This window comes from Eucyclogobius newberryi, unplaced genomic scaffold, assembly GCF_026437365.1.
Source record: "Eucyclogobius newberryi isolate DKJ021-1_F unplaced genomic scaffold, fEucNew1.0.hap1 SCAF_8, whole genome shotgun sequence".
NCBI classification, from domain to species: domain Eukaryota; kingdom Metazoa; phylum Chordata; class Actinopteri; order Gobiiformes; family Gobiidae; genus Eucyclogobius; species Eucyclogobius newberryi.
This window is the reverse complement of record NW_027316500.1, coordinates 19200326-19214501: the sequence shown is the minus strand read 5'-3', so window position 1 is coordinate 19214501 and position 14176 is coordinate 19200326. Positions and strand designations below refer to the sequence as shown.

Sequence of the window (14176 nt, the reverse complement as noted above, 5' to 3'; positions counted from 1 at the left end):
TCACTCCTGGTGTTTCACTCCTGATGCCTCACTCCCGGTGTCTCACTCCTGGTGTCTCACTCCTGATGTCCCACTCCTGGTGTCTCACTCCTGATATCTCACTCCTGGTGTTTCACTCCTGATGCCTCACTCCCGGTGTCTCACTCCTGGTGTCTCACTCCTGATGCCTCACTCCTGGTGTCTCACTCCTGATGTCCCACTCCTGATGTCCCACCCCTGGTGTCTCACTCCCGGTGTCTCACTCCAGATGCCTCACTCCCGGTGTCTCACTCCTGGTGTCTCATTCCCGATGTCCCACTCCCGGTGTCTCACTCCCGGTGTCTTACTCCCGGTGTCCCACTCCCGGTGTCTCACTCCCGATGTCTTACTCCCGGTGTCTTACTCCCAGTGTCTTACTCCCGGTGTCTCACTCCCGGTGTCTTACTCCCGGTGTCTCACTCCCGGTGTCTCACTCCCGGTGTCTCAATCCTGATGTCCCACTCCGGATGTCTCACTCCAGATGTCCCACCCCTGGTGTCTCACTCCCGGTGTCTCACTCCTGATCTCTCACTGTTACTCTGATGTTTGTCCTCTGCTGCTTAAATTCTTTGATTGTTGTTACATGATAGTAAATGCACAAACCAGTAACACTCCAACATTAAGCTTTTAAAATGTTTTGCAGTCTCTTCAAGCTCATACATGCTGCTCATGTTCATGGATAAAGAGTAATTGTGTTTTTGTCAGGATAATTCCTCACCTCATGTAAAATGGACTCCACTATGTTTTGTTTTTTTAATTAATAACAAGGTAATGATAAGTTGGATGGCCTGAGTTTACGTCAAAAAATAAGGACCTGATATTCTGTAACAACTGTGTCTGAGGATGTTGATATGGTTGTCGTGACTTGGTCTTGGTTTGTGTCTGATTTGATGATTTGTCTGTGATATTAGGAGGCTAAGCTGCGTGAGCTGCTGGATGTTGGGAACCTGGTAGGGCGCTTAGAGAATCGAATGCTCACAGTGATTACGGCCTCTGACCTGGTCAACGTTAGCCAGCTCATCTTCATCGCTTCACAAGAGGACGAGGCAAAGGTGTAGAGGGCTTTACTGACTTGTGTGGGTTTACTGAGGGGCTCATCTGGCGTGACTGTACATACTGTGTATACTGATACTGTGAATTTATATTGTGTGGTGGTCCTGTGTTTCAGGTGTGGAGCGAGGAGCTGTTTGCCTTGTGCTCAAACCTGCTCAGCCTCAACTTGCACCGAGAGCAGAGTTTGCTGAAGGCGTGAGTGAGACACACAGGCCAGAAAACACTGACTGAAAGATGTTTTAAACATAAAACAATATTATCATACAAATAAGGGTGGGTGATATTGGCAACATTTTGGGATCCCAATGACAATGTTCTCATCTCTTTAAAAGTATTAGTTGAGGTTTAATTATAAGACAACAATCATTTGAATAAAATATATGCCCTTATACCCATCTTTAGTTTTAATCCACTCTTTTGTTAGCATTTCTTACTATAAGCAACATACTTTTTTGACTAATTTAGATTATCTTCGAATAAACATTCTTAATAATCTAACTTACCTGTGACTTCAACATACTCAATATATGAATAAGCAAAGTTACAAAGAAAAAAGTGTTGAATGTTCTTGCTTTATCCAGTTGTCCCTCCATAACAAAACATATGTCCTACTGTTGTTGTTGTTGTTGTTGTTGTTGTTGTTGTTGTTGTTGTTGTTGTTGTTGTTGTTGTTGTTGTTGTTGTTGTTGTGGTAGTGGTAGTATACATTTACATTGTGTATTTTTCTGATTACAGGTACGTTAAACTCACTCTGCTGCCCAATGCAGACGAAAGAATACCAGTCAAAAAGTATGTGTATCTTACTTTCATTTTGGAGAAGCTATCACACTCAATGTTCATGTGAAAAGAGATTAGATTATGTGTTAGAAAAAAGCATAGTCAGAGTTAGCTCTACATGTAAATGTAGTGACAGTGTGCACATGTACAATGTGCTTTTCCGCAACAAACATTTCTATTACTAAGATCTGTGCAAGCGGTGATTGACCAATAAAACTATATATAAATTGTTCTGAAATTTAGCCAAAACGTCTGCTGCTGAATCTTGGCTGAAGTCACAGTGTCTTTTACTGGCCTCTACAGGCCGCTGCGTAGTACTGCATGGGAAGCTTGGTTCTTCTCCCATAGCTGCTCAGTCTGTGATTGTGTTCAGAGGCCCGTTCATGTTCTGCTCTCTAACATGAGCTTTTAGAACCAGAGCGGACAACAGCTTCTTTTAGAGGTCTGCACATGTGTTCTGAGGACATCACAGCCTCAAACCACACTGAATAAACCTGTGTGGGAATCTTGGATGTTTGCAGATTTTGCCCTAACTGCAGAGGAGAAGTAAAACAGCAGCGCCATGTTTCAAACTGACTGTCTTTTAGAGACAAGTTTGTTTGTAGCTAAGACTCCATTCACGGTATAATTATTAGACATTAGTTAGAAATGAATATTGATGAACACCCCAAGTTTGCTTGTCCATCCATAAAAGTCACCGCGGGCTACTGTGTTGCAGCATTGTTCGTTTGTTTTCATCTGATCGCAAGAGAGTGGAGAGTGCCTTGGAGAGCTGCAAACTGCCTTATGGCCGGGTAAGCAGACAGGTACAGGGATGTTTGAACTCAGCCATATCACTCAAACACTGGTTATTGTCTTATAGGGTGACAGCATTAAACTGGAGGACTTCACCCTGGATGTGTACAACAGCTTCCTGGAAAGTTTATGTCCCAGACCAGAACTAATGCACATTTTCAAACTGCAGTGAGTATTGATTGATCCAACAGTCGGCACAATTTAGTTTCAAACAATAAGAGGCTCTTGTTAAGTTGTTTGTGAAGCTGCAGATGCTGCGTGAATCGTAAATGCATTTATACAAGTGTCTTGATACAGAGGAGGCACCAATGGCATGCTAACACTGGACCAGATGACAGACTTCATTAATAGTACACAGCGAGACCCGCGGCTGAATGAAATCCTGTACCCGCCTTTGCGCCCGCCCCAGACCTGCTCTCTGTTGGAGCGCTATCAGCACCAACCCCACCTGCTCCAGGAAGGTACAGCTGGACATGTGGCCCTGAGACCTGATCCCCATACAAACTGTTTTTAATCAGACTGTATTATATTGGTGCCACCCTCCTCCAGGCCTGGTGTCCCTGCAGACCTTCTGCTCTTACCTCTCCAGTGACGAGAACGGCGTCATCCCTCCTGAAAAACTGGACCAGTCTGAGGACATGAGCTTCCCTCTGTCGCACTACTTTATCAACTCATCTCACAACACGTACCTGACAGGTGTGGCTCCAGGACACCTGCATGAGTGTGCAGAGGATTGTTCTGTGGTGCCCTGTGGCTGCAGCTGCAGCTGCAGCTCATGTCCTGGTTGTTTATTGGTGTGTTAGAAGTGGATCTTTCTGGCTATTTGTTGCTGTGCAGTAGTAACTTATTTTGGGTGTTGGTTTGTTCACAGCCGGCCAGTTGGCAGGCAGCTCATCGGTGGAGATGTACCGTCAGGTGCTATTGGCCGGCTGTCGCTGTGTGGAGCTAGATGTGTGGAAGGGCCGTACTGCAGACGAGGAGCCAGTCATCACTCATGGTTTTACCATGACATCAGAAATATCATTCAAGGTACCCTCAGTTTATGCCACTGCACATTACTTCCATTACTATTATTTGGAATCCAAGTTCCTGTTGCATGCATGTAAAAAAACAAAACTCACGGGGAAAGTATCTTCGGCTTCTCCTGCATAAGCTACACCTCTGCTGTTTTCGGCTGCCCTGCTGTGCTCAGCCTATCATCACTCAGCACCAGCCCATCACTGCTCAGCCGGTTTTAAACTCAATTGAGGTTTCACTTCTTTTTTACTTTTCACCACCATCAGCGTCAAGGCTCCCTTCTGGAGTCTACCTCCCAAATCTATATTAATAATCCATCTAATGCTTTTGTTTCAGTCAATGCATCTGAGTTTTGCTCTTCCCTGCATTGGTTTGCATGGAGTTTCAGTTTGGTGCATTCAGCTTTCAACCTCAACTTATTGTTCATTTTAGGAAGTGATTGAAGCCATTGCGGAGTGTGCGTTCAAGACTTCACCTTTCCCAGTTATACTGTCTTTTGAAAACCATGTAGACTCGTGAGTATTTGGAATAGTCACTGGATATCACACATTTCTGCTTGAGTGTATAGTTTATTTATTCTAGTCATATAATCATCGATTGTGTTTTAAGCAAGAGAACATTGTGAATCAACTTTGACAAATTAAAGAATCCCATTCCTTTATTAAACTTTACTGTGGAGTTCCTATCTGCTTATTTTGCTTCTTTAGGCTCAAACAACAGGCCAAGATGGCTGAATACTGTCGCTCCATCTTTGGAGAAGCATTGTTGATCGATCCTCTGGACAAATATCCTGTAAGTCATCTTGCATGAACAAAGGTTACATTTGAATTACGTTTGCATATAATTACGTCAGTAGGAATTGTGCTCTACAAGTAAATGTTGCTTGCTTGCTTTTGTTTCAAAGCAAATTTATGGACCACTAGTGAATGTGAGAATTTCTGCGACAGAGAAACTCTGAAACATTAGACATAATCCACCCACATTTGTAAACATAGTGGAGCTGGCGCACATAGAAGTCTGCGATGTAGACTCAAAGTGCTTCATACCACACACTAATTCACAAACACACATGAATTTAACCAATGTGCGCATGCCTTGACCAATCACACAACAAAAGTATGCACACATGTGGGATTCAAACAACACAATCTCTGGAATACATTTTAGGACTAAAAGCCTCATAACATGTTTAAAAGTATTTAGCACATAGTAAGCATTGATATCTGTCATTTTATGGAGACCTATCTCCCTTTTATTTTACTAAGACTACCGGTATAATAGATTAAGGTTATAAGAAGTAGTAATTGTGGATAAGGTTCATTCATTGTAATGTTTGCTTGCTCATATCTGTGTGAGCAGCTCCAGCCTGGGGTTCCTCTACCCAGCCCCCAGGAGCTGATGGGGAAAATACTCATCAAGAACAAGAAGTCCCATAAACCCTCCTCCAGTGGTGACACCAAGAGATCGACAGAGCAGGCAGCCAATCAGAATGAGCCACTGTCACTTAACAACAATACTGGAGGTAGAATTTGTTAGCTTTTTTTTCATCATGTTTGTTTATTTCTCGCTGTCCATATATCAACAATATATTTACTTCACCAAGGTCCCTCCAAGAGCATGATCAATTATAGAAAGATTCATTCTTCATGTGCATTCAGTAACTGTCCAATTTGGTATATTGAGTCTTTTAAAAAGCATCAGGTCTATACTAAGGTCTACACCAGGTCTATACTCGGGTCTACACCAGGTCTATACTCGGGTCTACACCAGGTCTATACTCGGGTCTACACCAGGTCTATACTCGGGTCTACACCAGGTCTATACTCGGGTCTACACCAGGTCTATACTCGGGTCTACACCAGGTCTATACTCGGGTCTACACCAGGTCTATACTCGGGTCTACACCAGGTCTATACTCGGATCTACACCAGGTCTTTACTCGGGTCTACACCAGGTCTATACTAAGGTCTACACTAGGTCTATACTTGCGTCTAAATCAGGTCTATACTCAGGTCTACACCAGGTCTTTACTCGGGTCTAGACCAGGTCTATACTCGGGTCTGCACCAGGTCTATACTAAGGTCTACACCAGGTCTATACTCAGCTCTACACTAGGACTATACGCGGGTCTACACCAGGTCTATACTCGGGTCTGCACCAGGTCTATACTAAGGTCTACACCAGGTCTATACTCAGCTCTACACTAGGTCTATACTCGGGTCTACACCAGGTCTATACTCAGCTCTACACTAGGACTATACGCGGGTCTACACCAGGTCTTTACTCGGGTCTACACCAGGTCTATACTCAGGTCTACACCAGGTCTATACTAAGGTCTACACCAGGTCTATACTCAGGTCTACACCAGGTCTATACTAAGGTCTACACCAGGTCTATACTCGGGTCTACACCAGGTCTATACTCAGGTCTACACCAGGTCTTTACTCGGGTCTACACCAGGTCTATACTCAGGTCTACACCAGGTCTATACTAAGGTCTACACCAGGTCTATACTCAGGTCTACACCAGGTCTATACTAAGGTCTACACCAGGTCTATACTCGGGTCTACACCAGGTCTATACTCAGGTCTACACCAGGTCTATACTAAGGTCTACACCAGGTCTATACTTGCGTCTAAATCAGGTCTATACTCAGGTCTACACCAGGTCTTTACTCGGGTCTAGACCAGGTCTATACTCAGCTCTACACTAGGAATATACGCGGGTCTACACCAGGTCTTTACTCGGGTCTACACCAGGTCTTTACTCGGGTCTACACCAGGTCTATACTCAGGTCTACACCAGGTCTATACTAAGGTCTACACCAGGTCTATACTCGGGTCTACACCAGGTCTATACTAAGGTCTACACCAGGTCTTTACTCGGGTCTACATCAGGTCTATACTCAGGTCTACACCAGGTCTATACTAAGGTCTACACCAGGTCTATACTAAGGTCTACACCAGGTCTATACTAAGGTCTACACCAGGTCTATACTAAGGTCTACACCAGGTCTATACTAAGGTCTACACCAGGTCTATACTCAGGTCTACACCAGGTCTATACTCGGGTCTACACTAGGTCTATACTCAGGTCTACACCAGGTCTATACTCAGCTCTACACTAGGACTATACGCGGGTCTACACCAGGTCTATACTCGGGTCTACACCAGGTCTATACTCAGGTCTACACTAGGACTATACGCGGGTCTACACCAGGTCTATACTCGGGTCTACACTAGGACTATACGCGGGTCTACACCAGGTCTATACTCGGGTCTACACCAGGTCTATACTCGGGTCTACACCAGGTCTATACTTGGGTCTACACCAGGTCTATACTCAGGTCTACACCAGGTCTATACTCGGGTCTATACTAGGTCTATAAAATAAATAACGCTGTTCTTTTATTCTACAGAAATTGAAGCTGAGAGTGAGGAGGATGAGGAGGATGACGACGATGAGAGTAAAAAGGTCAGTATTGAGTGTGGTGCCTTCAGGTGAGGCTCTATGTGTAGTAAATTCTACCGCTGCTAGTGTTCACAGCATCTTAGGTACTTTTTTGTTCCTAGGTTTGATGTGGTTATATGTTTACCCTGCATTTTGAGGGTGGTTCTTACCTTGGTTGCCATGTGGTTCTTACTTGCCTATGCTGATTTGTGATATTGATTCCAGTGCATTTGTTGTGCAGGGCTCAGTGGAGGCAGTGGCCGCAGAGGAAATGTCCACTCTAGTCAACTATGTGCAACCCACCAAATTCAACTCATTTGAAGCATCCAGAAGTAAGTAATTAGTCCTTAACACTTTTAATTATGTATCTCAAAGATTACATTCTAAACAAATGCAATGTGTGGACGTAACAAAACATGTACCAGTAATTCTACTATGAAGCAGAATGAAGCAGAACCTAGTAGAGGTCATTCATACAGTTTCAATATAAGTTGCAAAGTAAAACCTCCTATCACTTCATGACATACCATTCAATTACATGATTCAGCTCATACTCAAGACTGGTACACCGGTGTGATATAGACCCATTACTGGATCATATGTGACAGAATTGTTTGTTTCTGTGCAGAGGCAGCCCGCTCAAACCACATGTCATCTTTTGTGGAGACCAAAGCTTTGGAGCATCTCACAAAATCACCAGTGGAGTTTGTAGAGTATCCATACCAATAGATTTCAAATCAACAACATCACGTTGTGATGATTTATTTTACTTTTTTGTTATTTTATACATATAAGCTTTCTCCTTCACCAAATGTCAGATATAATAAATCACAACTGAGTCGCATCTACCCCAAAGGGACCAGAGTGGACTCCTCTAACTTCATGCCTCAACTCTTCTGGAATGCTGGGTGTCAGCTGGTGGCTCTCAATTATCAAACTATAGGTAATATCTTAAGTGTCAGCTGGTATAAGATGATTCTCATGATTTATCTTATCTATATCTTTAAATCCATAGTAATCTTAAGGCACCATATTTTTGTTGTTGTTGGAGGGTGCATTTCTGTCATGATTTGAAATTAATAAAATGTTGAACCTGATTATTTTATATTGAGACAAGAACCTTTAATTTTCTGTACAAAGATAGCATATAGTCTGGCCTGCTTCCCATAACTATACAGAGCCATAAATGCTGTGATATCCCACTTGATGGGTATCTTCTAAACTGTGTTGTTTTGTGCTGAACAAAAGATAAACTTAATCATGTTGGAAAACTACTCAATATTCAATTAAATGAAAACACCTCATAATAGAGGTTAACATCTAGCTTAATACAAGCCAAATACAGTTATAATAATGTAAGGTAATGTTTCTGTTTTCCAGATCTCTCAATGCAGCTTAACCTCTTCATGTTTGAGTATAATGGTCGGAGTGGTTACAGGCTGAAGCCGGAGTTTATGAGGCGGAACGACAAACATTTTGACCCATTCACAGAGAATACTGTGGATGGCATAGTGGCGAACACTCTGTCAATCAAGGTGCGCTTCACTGAGCGTATGAATGGTTTAGAGGGGATGGAGGTTGTAGTAGTGGATTTTGTTGTGGGGGCTGCTGATGAGTGTGATATTGGAAGTGCAGGTGATCTCGGGTCAGTTCTTGAGTGAGAAGCGAGTGGGCGTGTATGTGGAGGTGGACATGTTTGGACTACCTGCGGACACAAGGAGGAAAGCATTGAGGACCAGAACTTCTCCCAACAACAACGCTGTCAACCCAGTGTGGGACGAGGAGCCAATTGTCTTCAAAAAGGTGAGAACCGATTATCTTTAGAAAGGGCGGAAAGCATTCTACCAAGGCACTGTGTAATCTGACAGCAGTGTGTCTGCACCAGGTCATACTACCCACTCTGGCGTCTCTACGAGTTTCTGTTTTTGAAGAAGGAGGAAAATTTATTGGACACAGGATTATCCCAGTATCAGCAATAAGGCCAGGTATGGCTGAACATTCATGTAATAATGTATTATCATATTTTTTGGTAAAACCTGTGTAAAACAACAAGAGAAATATAGAGCATACACAAACAGGTTGTGCAAGACAGATGGATCTGACAGCATCAGAGCAGAGCGGTTCTGGCAGCTATTCATTCATGTTTACAGCCTTCTAATGTGAGTATTTCAACATTTATCCAAATGCAAGTCTTAACCTAAGTTGACACTTTTATCAAAGAAGGATTAAACGCACATAAACTACAAGGAAACCACAAAAAGAAAATCCTATATTAGTCCTATATTATGCATTATTCACCCTTTTAAACACCTAGGTGTCTAAGTATAGCATTGGTCTTTCACTGTTATTAAAAAGTAATTTATCCCTGATTTTGAGAATACAAAAGCCAGGGTTGTCAGGGAGTGCAAGAACATAAGGTGGTATCACAAGATGAAACACAATGTTTTAATCTATGAAGTAGACAAATTTTGGATTACTCAAACATGCATCAATAAAACACATAACTCCGGCTATTTGAGGAGGAAACGGCATTATAACATAGCTAACAGCATAAACAAGTTGAATTAGCACAATATTGGATCTAATTCTTATTTACTTATCACAGAGGACCAGTATTAGAGATGAATGAAATAAAATTCCGTGAGTTGGACTGTAATAACCATAGTTACCATTTTTTTGGGTCACCGAGAAGTAGCTTCATTATTTAATGCGAAAATCAATTGCCAATTTGGTTTTACCAATAAAACAGCCTCTTTGTATCTTCTCAGAGATTTTTTGGCACATTTCCTGACTTCCACTTGTAAAGGCCTGAAGCATTTAGTGTGCTTTCTCTTTTTCTTGAGGTTATCGTTATATCGGCTTGAGGAATGAAAAGAATCAGCCCCTCATTCTGCCTGCTGTCTTTGTCTACATGGAGGTCAAAGATTATGTACCAGACACCTTTGCAGGTATAAAAAGAGGCAATATTCAAATGACTTGGCCCCGGGGTATGCCTTTTCCCTTAAAGATTTTGTTTAATTTAGTACAAAAAGCAAATGGGATTCTGTGTGATATGCATTCATCAAACTGACAAAAAATGAACATGTGACACATCAGAATTCCTAAATGTCTCTATTGTGTGATGCTTTTCAGATGTAATCGAGGCCTTGTCTAACCCCATCCGCTATGTGAACCTTCTGGAGCAGAGGTCCAAGCAGCTGGCTGCTCTGACATTGGAGGAGCCTGAGGAGGACACTGAGGTGTGGTCTTGTTACTGTAGTGCATTGTAGGACTGTCGATACCAAAATTAGTATTGGTATTGCATCGATACTTGAGTTTTTAGATTGTGTTCATTATTTACGCTTTTCCCCACACAATTATCTGACAATTTGTGCTAATTTGATCAGCAGCTTCTCGTTTCCAGCAGTAGCACGCTTTCCTCTTCATTCAGGGTTAGGGCTCTTAATTGTATACGCTTAAAATCTTATAAATAAATGAATAATCTAAAGACCGTTTTCAAGACAAAGGTGCATGGCTCAGTACTCTTAAAAGGCTGTGCAGAGTCCAGTCCGTGTGAGAGATGTGACAAGGGACACATGTCCTGCACTGAAACCAAGAGATGCATGAGTCATGACACATAACGTCAGACCAAATCATTTTTTAAATGTTATGTATACCAGTTTGGACATTAAGTCCTTATATTTATGAAAAGTGTGTTAATGCTTTGTGAATTTAGCGCTTTTTGTGTTAAACTAAAGTAATTGATATTGGTATTGATATTACAATACTGGCTCCCTGATTGATACCAAAATTTAGTTATACCTGACAATATAACTACTGTGTCAGTAAGGATGTCATGCACTCATATCGGAAACAAATTAGCGCCCTGTGTTGAACTTGACATGCGGAACTGTGATTCTGCAGCAGAATGAGGCAGACAACTGTGTGGAGAAACAGACTGATCCCAGAACAGCTGCAGTAGAAAATGGCCTTAGCCTGGCCCCTGTACCAATGGGACACACACCAGTGGTCACCACTCCCAAAGCATCAGCAGCCAATCAACAGGCAGCTACAGCAGGTAACAACTACAAACAATCACTGTTGACTCCTGAAATTGGACTGAGCTAATTTATGGTCTTCTTTAGATACCGCCAAACCCCCTTCCAAGTCTGAGGACCTTGTTCTTATTGTATTCATTGGTGAGAAGAAGTAGTGCATATCTGTTGTATACTATCTAGCAAATGTCAGAAATACAGAAATTATAAAAACAATCTGTGTTATGGCTCTTGCTCAAGCAGCAATGTGTGAGTGCCTAAAGCTGTGTCCACTGTAGATTTCCCAGTGTGCTCCATGGACAGTCTCCAGCAGTCCAAGCTGTACCTGAAAGAGCAGAGGCAACAGAGTAAGGAGCTGAAGGAGCTTCTGAAAAAGCACCAAAGGAAAACAAACCAACTATACTCAGAATTAAACAGCAAATACAAGAAGATGGCACGGAATAATAGCAGGTTATATATATTTTTATGTATGAAATGTATGTATGAATGTTTGTATGAATGTATGGATGGATGCATGTATGTATGTATTTGTGTGTGTGTATATATATACACACACACACACACACAAGTATGTATATATATATACTATAGTAATGGTATTTTTTTGTAATTCCTATTTTTTGTTTAAGTTTGAGTGTTATTTGATTGTCCAACAGAGCTGAGGAAAGTGAAAAGGAAATGCGCCGCCTGCAGGCAAGAGAAGATCAGCAGCAGCAGCTTCTGTCTCTGAGACAGGAGCAGTACTACAGCCAGAAGTATCTCCAGCGTGAGCACATTCGAGCGGTAGGACTCCTCACAAGTATTTCCCAGAGTTCAAGCAAACACCTTGAGTAGATGTTTGTTGTTGTGCACAGCTGACAGAGCGGCTGAGCAGACTGGCAGAGGAGAACCACTGTGTCCAGATGAAGAAACTGGGTGACATCCAGAACAAGTAAGACTTCAGATTACACTGACTGAAGAAAACAGTACCAGTACATGTTACACATTGTCATCTACCCTGATGAGGCCACCGTTCACCACACTGTTAAACAAGCAGCATTGAAAATCTGAATTGCTATACATTCAAAATATTAACTTGGCTTCCTCCTCAGGCCCTGTCCCATCACATGATGACAACAATCAGATGTGGTAATAACTTGTTGCTTTGCTTTCAGGGAGAAAAAGGAACTGAAGCGATTAATGGATCGAAGGAGAACTGAGAAGATCAATGAGGCCAAGACCAAAGAAAAACACCTTGCACAAGAGTATAATTCTGACCCCTTAAACCTCACAAATAGTTCCCTTTACACTCACCACTTAAAATACATGTTGTGAAACCTCTCAGCAGCCTCTGTTAAAAGTGTGGTGCTGTTTGTTACCAGGGAGAAGACTGAGATCAACAAGTGCTACGTGAATGAGGTGGTCCAGAACATCAAACGGGTGAGACTTGGCTTTATATTGTCTGAAAGAGGCGAGTGCAGTGACGGTGCATGTGTGTCTGATACAGTTGGAGGAAGCTCAGGCCAAGCGTGTGGAGCAGCTCCAGGAGCAGCACAGAGAGCTGCTGCAGCAGATCCAGGGGCTGAAGCCCAGGGTAAGCTTGTTCTGTCCCCCCATTGGTAAAGTTTTTGCAATTGGAAATTTAGTAGCAGGTGATATTTAAGATAATTGGAGACATTTCAGGGCGAGGTCTGTATTCAATGGAGTGGATGCTTAGACGTGTCAAAGTCACTATGCTCTGAAAAAGTATACACTGAAAATATGATTGTGGCTCTAGCTCCAGGGGGCGGTGGAGGCTGAGTTTCAAGAAAAGTTCCGTTGCTTGCCGGGAGAGATCCAGGACTTCCTGCTGGACAGGTCATCAGAGGTCAGAGGTCACAGCAAGTCCAGACCATCCACTCCTCATGAGACTCTGTCAGAGGAGGACTGAGGAGATGTATGATTCATTCTACACTGCTACTACAACCATTTCTTCAGAGATGTTACACATTTACCACTTTACCCTTTGAACATGTATGCATGATTTATTTACTGAAGGTTTTGCAAAAAGAATTTGCTAAAGAAGAAAATATACACTGCTATTTTGTAAATTTAGAGAGGGGATGAGACGAGGTTTAGGCCTAAGACATAAGCAGATGGAGGCCAAATCTAAGAAAGACCTCTACATTTATTTGCACTGGAAAAACTTGTGGTTCCCACTTTCTATATTTAGCTCTATATTTATTTTGGGACTGTTTGTATTTTTGAACTTGCTCTGAAAAATATTTATTGGCTCGAGCCTTCCAGAATGGAATGGATCGAGACATTGTTCTTGCCATGGTTTCTTATTATTATTCTTATTATAGTTTTGCATGGTAAAATTTTGCCACAACTTTGGCATTGTTGACCCCCTGAACATTTATGAATGTCACACATGGGGTCATAGGTCACACATGGGGACATAGACGCGATCGGCTCGGCCCAAACTCCAATAAATGGAGGTTGTGAGAACGCCCGTTGCAACAGTGGCGACTATAGGTCAATAAAGAAAAAACATGAAGCTCTTAATCTTTGGCCTAGGCACATGAAACTTGGGACAGTGATAGAGCTATATTTGACCTCTGACCTTTGAGGAGTAAAACACACCTGGCAGCATCGCTCTATGATAAACAGGAAGTCAGCCATGTTGAATCAAAGTGGCACCGCCACGCTTGACTTTTTTTTTTCAAAATCGTACTTATCCTAGGTTTCTTGTCCGATCGAGCTCAAAACAACACCTTTTGCATCTAAAGACATTGAAATTTAATAAATATTCAAAAGAATGTTGATATTCTTTATGGTCTCTGCGTAACACGCCCTCAAAAAAGGCTTAATTTTCTGTGTTTTCAAAGGACAAGTCACGCCTATTGGAATTGATCTACGGAGCTCATATTTCACTCACTAATGCGTTTTTAGGGTCTGATTGGAAATAATTAATACCATGTAACAAATTTACTCTACAGCGCCCCCTACCCATTATGTGAAAAACTCAACATTGTCTGATTTGTTTGAAACTCATGGTTTATATTCTCCTC

The 14176-nt window shown here is 42.2% G+C and overlaps 1 protein-coding gene across 2 annotated transcripts in view; it reads left to right on the top strand.

The window, feature by feature from the left end:
- plcb1 (phospholipase C beta 1) overlaps window positions 1-13187 on the top strand; it is a 14425-nt gene extending 1238 nt beyond the window's left edge. The window contains exons 4-32 of one of the 2 annotated variants that reach the window (XM_072436620.1): window positions 930-1070; window positions 1187-1266; window positions 1807-1860; window positions 2567-2642; window positions 2711-2811; window positions 2941-3104; window positions 3193-3339; window positions 3515-3672; window positions 4093-4175; window positions 4368-4452; window positions 5020-5182; window positions 7079-7134; window positions 7352-7442; window positions 7739-7823; window positions 7929-8053; window positions 8491-8645; window positions 8746-8913; window positions 8996-9095; window positions 9954-10058; window positions 10243-10349; window positions 11017-11167; window positions 11235-11288; window positions 11423-11594; window positions 11801-11927; window positions 11999-12075; window positions 12299-12388; window positions 12506-12563; window positions 12631-12717; window positions 12901-13187. In XM_072436620.1, coding sequence (XP_072292721.1) covers window positions 930-1070; window positions 1187-1266; window positions 1807-1860; window positions 2567-2642; window positions 2711-2811; window positions 2941-3104; window positions 3193-3339; window positions 3515-3672; window positions 4093-4175; window positions 4368-4452; window positions 5020-5182; window positions 7079-7134; window positions 7352-7442; window positions 7739-7823; window positions 7929-8053; window positions 8491-8645; window positions 8746-8913; window positions 8996-9095; window positions 9954-10058; window positions 10243-10349; window positions 11017-11167; window positions 11235-11288; window positions 11423-11594; window positions 11801-11927; window positions 11999-12075; window positions 12299-12388; window positions 12506-12563; window positions 12631-12717; window positions 12901-13053 — 3213 coding nt within the window. In that variant the 3' untranslated portion in view covers window positions 13054-13187. Of the gene's footprint in view, window positions 1-929; window positions 1071-1186; window positions 1267-1806; window positions 1861-2566; window positions 2643-2710; window positions 2812-2940; window positions 3105-3192; window positions 3340-3514; window positions 3673-4092; window positions 4176-4367; window positions 4453-5019; window positions 5183-7078; window positions 7135-7351; window positions 7443-7738; window positions 7824-7928; window positions 8054-8490; window positions 8646-8745; window positions 8914-8995; window positions 9096-9953; window positions 10059-10242; window positions 10350-11013; window positions 11168-11234; window positions 11289-11422; window positions 11595-11800; window positions 11928-11998; window positions 12076-12298; window positions 12389-12505; window positions 12564-12630; window positions 12718-12900 lie in introns of both variants that reach the window. The other variant, XM_072436619.1, reaches the window with a different exon arrangement.
- The last annotated feature ends 989 nt before the right edge of the window (window positions 13188-14176 follow it).